This window comes from Ooceraea biroi, chromosome 13, assembly GCF_003672135.1.
Source record: "Ooceraea biroi isolate clonal line C1 chromosome 13, Obir_v5.4, whole genome shotgun sequence".
NCBI lineage: Eukaryota > Metazoa > Arthropoda > Insecta > Hymenoptera > Formicidae > Ooceraea > Ooceraea biroi.
In genome coordinates this window covers 9325073-9335723 of record NC_039518.1, presented here as the reverse complement: position 1 = coordinate 9335723, position 10651 = coordinate 9325073, and the positions used below count along the sequence as shown (strand labels likewise).

The window sequence follows — 10651 nt, the reverse complement described above, 5'->3', positions numbered from 1 at the left end:
GCTCATGCTAACACCTTGAAATTTTTGATAATTTTGGATAGTCATAATCGAAATGCCGGGCTTTATAATGCAACCATTCATTAAGAAATAAGGCTGCAAAAAAATTAAAAAAATTAGTCGCAACAGAGTCTGAGCATATGTATATATAAAATATTGAACACAGTTTTATGTAAATACATATCTAAATACACACATAGGTTTTTTATTGATTCACTAATCATAAAGGAAAAGCTAGTAGATACATTTTTAAACATTAAAGCCGATTTAAACAATTTAAATACTATGACAGCTAAAATAAGCTAAAACTTTTAGCATTTTAATTAAAAGTAATATTTTTATACTTTTGGAGGACGCAAAGAGCGCACTGCCTATAATTTATGAAATTTTAATCATTTCTGTGTTAATTTGTATTATTGTTCTTTGAATATACATTACCATCTATTTTATTTGGAGATTAAATCAAGTATAAATTAATAGAGAATGGTATACATTTACGACTATAGTACATAAATTGACACAGAGAGATACACATAGATGAAGCAGAAAAATTATACATAAAAAATAAAGCCCACCACTGCCCGTAAAGTAGTAGAACGAATTGAATAGAAAAGTCCTGACTAAATGAATGTACACCTCGCGAAACGATAAACAGATTACTGTATTAGGATGGCTGTAATCGCTGACATTCTTATCTAATAAGCAGTCTAGCTACTGCTTCATCCTATGAAAGATGCACTGATTTACCAATCTTCTTTAATTATTGCTACGATCACAAAAAGATACATGACTTTCCCTATTCAATTCAATCTGCTTTAGGTATCTTTCTTGTCAGATATTCTGTATGTACGTCACATGGAAGAATAGTATTAAATTAATTGTATTTAAGATTTTTGTTTTTGTACTTGCAATTGTATAAATTTATACATATCTGCACTAGCATGCATATTAACGGATTAACTTTGTGTACACACAGCAAACTCGTCAATATCACCCGCGTGATATGCTATTGAATCAACACCACTAAGTATAACGTAATTCTCACGGCCGTCACAAGAAAAAATTGATAAAAACTTTCGCACGTACTTTTGTTGAAACAAAATAATAGAAAAATGTTGCACATAGTACTGCAAACTTGAAATCTCTTTCATGAGATTCGAATTTGTGCGTGGATGCGTGACAGTCGACGCAGATCGAAAAGCACCGTCAGCCGTTGAAACTCGACGAGAATTTCGGCGCGTGTGCCGCGAACATTTTTCCATCGTCAGTTTTTCCCCGCCCTTGGATCTTGACGCGCTGCCGGGCGGTGCCAAATGGGTGGTCCTAAGTTAAGCAATTGCATACTACTTTGTGTTACAGCCGCCACGATCTCCAAGTACAGCCTCACGCTTGCTTCAATAGGCAGATACGTTCCGATTCGCTCCACGTAGCACCAACGGCGTGGCAGCTAACATGGAGGGTTTGCCCCATTATGGGTCGCTACGATAACCGACGCGATCCAATGAGCGACGAGGCAATGCGACCGCGCCACTCAATTGGTGGTGCTCGCCCAATGGCTGTACAGCGATTTCAGCATCCACTTCTTCCGTCGCAGCCTCTCTACGCCTCTCTACAGCGTATGGAAACCCTTCTCTCACACGCAAAAGGGAACATCTCATCACGACTCTTGGTAGCAGGCACTTCTCCGTAGTGGGCACTCCACTCATCGTGTCGTCGTACGGGTTCTCTGCGAGAGGCCGTGGGACCTGTGCCCGGGTGGGCGAGCAAGCGAGCGCGAGCGGGTGAGCGCTGGTCGAGTGGGTCTAAGCGGCCGAGAGGACCTCTCCAGGAGTACCCAACAGAAGTCCTCTCCATTCATTCATCCATCCATCCAGCCAGCCAGCCAGCGAGCCAGCGAGCCAGCCAGCCAGCCAGCCAGCGAGCCAGCCAGCCAACCAGCCAGCCAGCTAGGCAGCCACCCATCCATCCATCCATCCATCCATCCATCCATCCATCCATCCATCCATCCATCCATCCATCCATCCATCCATCCATCCATCCATCCATTCATCCATTCATCCATCCATCCATCCATCCATCCATCCATCCATCCATCCATCCATCCATAGAGCGGCTCTTCTCCTACCGAGAGAGTGTATCCTCGACGAAGGTAGAGGCGAACCGTAGAGTGGTACATCTACCATCATCTCTTTATCGGTGGAATCCAAGGACTCGAAGACCCCGTGTGATTTCAGTCGGCCGCCGGCCGGCTGTGGCCGGCCACTATCTTCGATCACGTGTGTAAGGTCGCTGTGCCGCGTATTGACAATCCTTTGACCTCATTGCTTTGGTCCTTCACTGCGTGTGCGGATTTCTGAAGAACAATATATTAGCTGTCCTTATCAACAGTGTCAGAAAGTTGAACAATAGGAATCATCTGAGTCGACCGACTGTGCTCTGATTTTTCTGCTTGGTTACGTGCTATGAAATATTTCATCTTTAATGTCAACTTTGCGCTTCAAGTCACTTTTGGGCAAGATATCGAACAAAGAGGCGACGGACAATGGATATATAAAGGTGAAATCAGAATCAACGATAATCATTAATTAATATAAAATGTGTGCAGTGAAAATAAATATTGAACTGAAAGTTGCTGAAAAGAAATATTTTGCAAATTGAATATTTTCAGTGAAATATTTGTTCTTGTGTAAACATTTGTCTTCTCTATTAGAGAGAAATTATGCGCACGCTTAAACGCCAAGATTACAGACAAAGAGGAAAACGATCAGGCTGGCTCATGATTCCGAGTTTTATACCGATTTCGCGGGTATAGGATTTTGCCTCTGGTTAAAATACTTGCATCGTGAAATTAATTAATTCACGCTTATCGATTTGGAGTGAGTGAGGTTATTCGAGTGACATAACTTGGAATATTTTCTAGTGAAGATTGACGTTACGGTAACGCGATCTTGACATCGACATCGCGACGCGTGGGCGCGATATTGAAGAGCAGTAGTAGCGTCGTAATGTTGCGCCGTTGTTACGGCTAGCGCCGGCCTCATCATTCCGCGAGGCGTGAGCTTCAAGTACTTCGACGGCGTCGGCCTCGCCGAAATGAGTGGTGGCAGCGGCGGTGGTGGCGGCGGCGGCGGCGGCGGCGGCGGCGGCGGCGGCGGAAACGGTGGTGGCAATCAAAGCGGTAACAGCAATGCTACAACTTATCATCAGCACCAACAGCAACAGCAGCAGCAGCAATCGCAACTGGAACAAGCCAGTTTGCTGTCAGATCTCAATGGTATCGATTTGGCAATGAGTCTGTCACCGAAGCAGCACTCGTCCCATGTACAAACCGCTGGTGGCGCTCATACAACGCCCTTCAGTGTCACTGATATTCTGTCACCGATCGAGGAATCTTATCGAAAGCTCGAGCTAGCCGCCGCCGCTGCTGCCGTCGGTGTCGTCGCGCATTCCCAGGGCTCGCCTTACGGGAATGCTTGCGGCGCTCGGGTGGGTGGTAACGCTGGTAGCTCGAGTGCGAGCAGCGGTAGCCCGCCGCTACACGGCGGTTCGACGCCCGGCGGCAGCACCCCCGGACCGGTTTCCGTTGCCAACGGAACCGCTCCCGGCAGCGGCGGCGGTGGCGGTAGTGCCGGTGGTGTCAGCGGAGGTATGAGCGCCATGAGTAATCCTTATGCCACTATGCAGCTCACGTCGCAGTACCAATATTGCGCTGCAGAATTATCCCCGTATCATCATGCCGGACCCGGGGTCGGTGCTACGGCCACGGCTGCAGACCCCATGAGATCTCACGCGGTGTCGTCGCACCATCATCCTTGGTATGCACCGGCGCCACCAGCCACCAATGATCCACGCTTTGCTAGTGAGTAGTTTATCCTTTCATTCGGCGAAAGATATATTGACATTTATACGTAACTGTGTCCAAGACCAACGGAAGAAAAACAACTTACGAAAATAGATGTAGAAAATACTCAAACATTCATACCTAACCTTGATCAGTCAAACAGTTTGATTCGATTTTCAATTTTTCAAATCAATTTCAATGTGATAGCAATAATGTTGATAATGTCAAAAACAACAAATTTAAACCAAACTTTTTGATTGACCCGATATTTGGATAAAAACTTATGTCGCGCGACGATAGATGTATCGATCTTTTGAAGAATCATGTCTATCATACTTTTATTGGCCCTGTAATAGCAGAGTTCTGGACATTTTAGCTCCATTTAGGGATCGAAAGTATAAGTTTCACGTTACAAAGTCGACAAAAGAACGCTGTCATTAATTGGTAAGAAGATCCATGGCAATTTTCGCTAATCTCTGAGTGGTCTAGCAAAAAAAAGGTTAAATTTTGTTATTATCACTAAAAGTTGATTTGTGCACAAAGTGAATAAACTAATAACTTTGATGAAATCAATTTATGATAACAATTCGTCAATAACTTGTCAATAATATATTTTAACTAGAATAATTTGGAAAACTGTTGCTGTAAGTAAAAGCGTCTTCGGAAAACTTCAACACATCAATAGGAATAGTTCAATAGTTTGAGATCCATTTGGAGGTCCATGAGTTTCGCATTTCAATGTCCACGAAAGACAGTCATCGTGCATACCATTATAGATCAACAATGTGCGCATCTTTTGTGCGCGACTTGTATCAACAAGCGTTCGTCTTCTCCGTAGATTTTTCGTCCACAGCACGCGCCACTCTAGTGAGCCGATGGCTCCTCGCTGTTACCGTCGCCGTCGTATTGATTCAAAATCCGAGAGAACGCGGTTAGTGGACGGCACTGGGAGTTTCAGTTGAACAAATAAACTAGTCCCCAAGATAGAGACCTGAGATACTATATCGTCCGAATTCGATTTCACAGGACTTATTGTCACCCCTTACAAAATAAACAAAGGCTAAGAGATCTTACGTGTTTCGATAAACCTACTTTTTACTTTTTCTTTTTAGTTATTCGCTTTTGTTTCTTACAAACTCCATTCAACGGCGTTATAAAATGTAACTATAAACACAATTATAACACAAGGAATTCAATATGGAGATTTATTTGATTTATCAAATAATTTATCAAAACATTCGTTAAAAGCATATTTTTTACCTACGAACTCTTTAAAGTGAAAAGTTTGCGATGATGTACAAATTATATACAGAAAGTTTTTTGTATGTAAGATTTAGCTATAAACTTAACTCTTTAAATTTTATTTTATTTTTATTAGATCCAAAAACTTAACACATTTCTCCTGTGGAAGCAAGTTAAATGTCATACATTTTCATTATGTTTTTCGTATGTTTATTATGTTCAAATTATATTTCATATGATACAATCATCTTTGTAATACCAACACCAGCGTCACGTTATCTCTTGTCAGACATCATCACATTGTTTTGCAACTACAGTCATAAGTATAGATTGCGCAAATCTGATCGAGTGTTGTACACGATTGAGCAAGAGCGAAGAATTTTTTATTAATGTTGCTTTCTTTATCTACTATAAAAATAGATAAGCTGTCATGTGATTATGTTGTGCATACTGCTTATAATTATATCTAGTCATAAATAATGTTGTTATTTGAAACAAAGTTTTGAATCGTTCTTAAGAAATTGTGATAAATATAATTAATTTAATATAATTTATTTATTACATATCTATCTCTTTAAAAAACGCAAATTCACTCTATTTCATTTTTTATTATACTTTCTAAGATGTATAGTCCATAAGAATTTATCAGTTTGCTAGTAATTTGAATTTTTATATCATTCGCATGTCAGGGATCATTCGCGCATCGCCATTATTAATTCAATCTTCTCGAAGTAACACTTTGTGTTGTTATTCACAATAACTATTGTATTCACAATCCGTCAATCTTTCAATGGTACATTATACCGATTGGTTATGTCTTGTGAATAGCAAGAACATTCTATTAAAAGCTTCTATTCTTATCACATAATTTATTCGCGTTATCAAAGTCTTTTTACAACTTTTTATAAACTGTATCGCGTTAAGCAATATTATGCTTTCTGCAACTTCAACAGGGAGTTTAATATTTTGCAGAAAAACATTATAATTGTGAAAATATTTCCATTTTAAACTTTATTGCCTGCTGAAAATCTTTTCCTATTTATTATTTTCGCATAAGTATTAGAAATAGAAATATCTAGCTTGAACTGACAAAAACCAAGATTTTCGATTTATTTCGAGCTCTCACGTAATGCTCTCATCTAATCCGCGTACAGCTGATGTCGTACAGTTTCCACTCTCTGTTGTACAGAGAGCCCGCCATATTTTATGAAGGTGCGGTCATCTCTCTCGGATAATCGAAGAGGTGGCTTCAGAAGTAGCTCCGGAATAATTGTTCATCGAATTATCAATATTATTACACTTTTATATCAAATTTCTTTTCAAATGCCAATTAACTATCTAAAGCGAATAGTAGAAGGTGGAAAGAAAAGAATCTAAAAGAGGCGGCTATTAATAACTTTGTCAAAATGTTTTTCCACAAATACGAAGAATTTAATTTATACGTTAGTAAAAAAAGAGAGAAAGATATTTATTTTTTGCAGAAAAAGATAGATCCAGATGATCCGCAGCACGTAAACTTGGCATCTTTTTTTTCACTTTTTTTAAAAATAATTATTAGGGATAATAGTTTTAGGTAGAGAATAATTATAATGTTTTTGCACTAATAATATGCTTTATTTCTTTTTATGCTAATTTCTGCAAGATTTATTTTAACAATACATAATCTGTGATGTTTAATTGCTTTTGTATAATGATAAACTACATGTTGAATATTCCGATTCACTATTGAATACAGTCTATCGAATGTAACCATTCTGGATATCTGTGTAATGGAAGGATACTTGTAAGAAATACGTTATTTTCCGGAAAAAGATAGTATTACTTTTACATTCGATGCAGTGAGCTCTGATTTCATGATTCCATCTGGACAAGCACATCAAGTAGAGCCGGAGTAAACAAATTTGATGGTGTTTGTTCCTGCGTTCAAGTGGTATTTCTTTCTCACTCTTGACTTCATTGATGGCTCAAGAATACGGTTCTCACAGATATAATAATTCAGAACTTCTTTTCGGACCTCCCGTGCTTCGGTGATATAGCATTTTGTAGCGCCTAAATCGTTTCCTTTGTCCATAGACAGGCGCGTTTATTTTTGACAGCCCTTTTCTGGCTAACGAGGGATAGACCATTCGATTATTGAATAGCTTTCGGTAGCTCAAATTCAAAGGAATCGCCCAGAATTTTCAATATTCTATTTTCAATATTCTGTTTTTTTAATTACGTCAAAGGATATTATGCTATACATTGGACGGCGTCACAAGTCAGCTTTCGAGACAAAAGAAAATACTTATCATTCCACACACACATGCACAAAGAGAAAGAAACTGTCGGGCAATGATATGACAGAACGGATACGTTTCTGCAACTAGATGCATCTAATGATGAGAGAAGATAATATATTTCTGGGAAATTAGACAAAGCAATATTTGAGCATGATAAATATATACAATAGTACATGACAAAGTAAACTCCAAAACTTAGAATAAAGATTTAATTTTTACAAAATCCTTGACTACTAAATATTTATATCATATGAAATCATATATATAAGTAGCAAACGTCTTACACTAGCCCATAGAAATTAATTAGTTCAGCCATTATAAAGATAATGATGCTTTCGCTCAATTAGAGGCATCGCAAAAATACGCGATATTATAGTCTTTCACTGCTCATTCCTCTCTTGCTATGCGAGATCGCTCGTCTCTTCTTGTCTATATCGTCTCTTGATTTATTATTATCTCTTTCCAAAACTCAAAATTTCAATGGAAAATAGCCTTTATAATAATATTGCAGACATCGTGAAACATATATCTGATGCGATTTTGAGAAAAGTTTCGAAAATCCACTCACGTATTAGTTGAATGTGAAAAATGTTTTGTTGTATCACAGGAATATGTTTAATATAAAACAAAAGAATTTTATTAATATCGCGTCGCATAGTATTTATTAATATAATGCCGAAATATTGTTTTTTTTTTAATAAGAAACTATGATCCAAGTCGTAAAATCCAGTTGTACATCATCTAACATTATCGAATACTATGTTAATCTTCAGCCGAATTTTTCAAAACCGAATCTCGAATCAAATCGCCTTGCAAAAGCGCATGAAAATTACTATCGAAATAATCTCGCACTGTATTAATATACTTGCGATAAATATACTCGCAATCTATATTTTGTTTGCAAAATTTGCACTTATTCATGTCTTCATTCATTTTACTCACAAAAGCATATTTGTTGGATCTTTCAATAAAGTACGCAATCATTTTATCGCATAATCTTTCAATATATTAGATAATATTCTTTGATGCGACGCCGACGGCGAGATACTGCCGTACCAAACCGTATTTAACGGCAAATATATACTGCCTCTTAAAACGCTGCAAGTCCAGTTGCATAAACATAACAAAAAACAGGACTATATTTCGAATTAATTTACAAATCGAATTGTGCCGCGAATCAATCACGCATCTATATTATTCAGCCAAATCTAAAACTATTTTAATGTTACATGGGTTTAACTCGCAGCTTCCTACCAGAAGTCAATATTTCGCCGTCGCATCAAAGGATGTTACTTAATAAATTGCAATTATCATAGAGTATTGGAAATAATATAAAATGACAAAACCCACAATTCCATCCTGAAAAATGAACTCTATTATATTGAAGCAATATGTATAATCTTAATTTGTAATGACATAAGATTCGGCTCGATAATTTTCGCGATTAGGTCTGATTGAAAACCAATCAGACTTTTAACTCATGACTCAGCTTGATGATATGGACTCTCTTATTAGTATTATATTATATAAAATAATTGTGACTTTAGTTCGAATTCGATAACGTCTTGCTTAAAACATTTGTAGTTTCGATAGTGTATTCTGTATAACTATGATATTTCATAGATCTTACTTTAAAGACTTTCTATTAATTTTGATGACTCCATTCCTACCGAAAGTTCTTTTAAAAGTAGATGTTGTTTATTAGAAAGTCTTATAAAGAACTAAGGTTTAAAAGCTTAGTGAAGTTATTATAATTGAGATGGTGGTGCAGACTTAATATCAAATCAAATTTTCCGTAACGAAAGTATGCGCAACTGCATATATGTAAGACGAAAAAACAATACTAGCAAAAACATAATTTTTGGTTTATTTACTATGTTTTGCAGTCTCACGGTTGATGGGCGCTGCGGCAGCAGGCGCTGGGACCAATATGGCTGGCTGCTCGGTGGGCCAGTCAATGGGCGATGTTACAAAGTCATCAGGAATGGGAGTGGGTGTTGGAGTTGGCTGTGGGGTTGGTGTCAGTATGGGCGTCGGCGCAATGCAATTCCCTCTTGCCCAAAGACGAAAGAGACGCGTGCTTTTTACGCAGGCCCAAGTCTACGAACTCGAAAGGAGATTCAAGCAGCAAAAATATCTTAGTGCGCCTGAACGGGAACATCTGGCATCGTTAATTCACTTAACGCCTACGCAAGTAAGTAATTAATCCTAATTTGTATCTAATTTGCTCTAATTTTTCAAATAACAATAGAGAATGTTCTATAAGCACACATTTTAAATACAGAACTTCCTCAGTTAATTAACACAATTATGCAGAAAACGATATCAAGTTTTCTATTTATTTAATGGAATCAATTATTACAATATAAATGCTGACTCTATTACAAAAACTTATATTATTTTCATTTCAATGTTATTATAATTTTAGATTTCTATTTCTAAAATAATTTTATCTAACAAATTGCATTTTACATTTGCACAGTAGAAATGTTAAAAAAATCTAATAATAATTTCTCTGTGTATAATTTGCGATTGAAAATATAACGCTTTTCAGAAATTAAATTTTATAGGAACAAATAAATTCTTCAAAGTTTGTTAAACAATCTATTCTATATTTAGTATGCAAAATAATTGCAATGCAATTATTGTTTGTTAGATGAATAATTGTGCATAAGTATCTTATCGTTTAATAAAATTTGTACTTTCTTTTCAATCGATTATCATATCCAGATCAAACATACATAAATTTTAACAAGCATATTTATTTTTATTGGGTATAAACAGATCTGTTTTGTGCGTTGCGGCTTGACCGCAGTCAAGCAACAATAAATAATTGTTACGTGGCTCATTGGTCGCATCCTGCACGTAGCATGGATCTCCCCCTCATTCGGTCTATCATTTTGTCTACCGTTCGTCTCTCTGTCTGCAGTTCAATTCACTTATCAACCCTTCAAAAATAAACATGCAGAATTGTCCTTTTGTCATCTTGTAATGTGGCGCTTTATGGTGAGAATCGAGACCAACGCTTCTGCGATTTGTCGAATTCTGATGCCAGAAATTGATTTATTTGTGACAATGGAAACGTGGAATTGTGTAAATATTTTTTTCGATTAATATAGTAAATTGAATTTATTGACGTAATACTTACTTAGCATAAGTTCGATACTTTTTGGCAATACAAATCAGCAATTATTATCATTATTTCTTACAATAATATAAAAAGGAAAAATCGCGAAGTTATTAAATTACTATCAATTCAAACGTGATGTAGAATGCTGAAGAATTTTGAGTG

The 10651-nt window shown here is 37.2% G+C and overlaps 1 protein-coding gene across 1 annotated transcript in view; it reads left to right on the top strand.

Annotated features, from left to right (window-relative positions):
- The first annotated feature begins 2027 nt into the window (after window positions 1–2027).
- LOC105286333 (homeobox protein Nkx-2.4) overlaps window positions 2028–10651 on the top strand; it is a 28869-nt gene continuing 20245 nt past the window's right edge. Inside the window, exons 1-2 of the mRNA XM_011351219.3 lie at window positions 2028–3856; window positions 9246–9553. Coding sequence (XP_011349521.2) covers window positions 3091–3856; window positions 9246–9553 — 1074 coding nt within the window. The 5' untranslated portion in view covers window positions 2028–3090. The remainder of the gene's footprint in view (window positions 3857–9245; window positions 9554–10651) is intronic.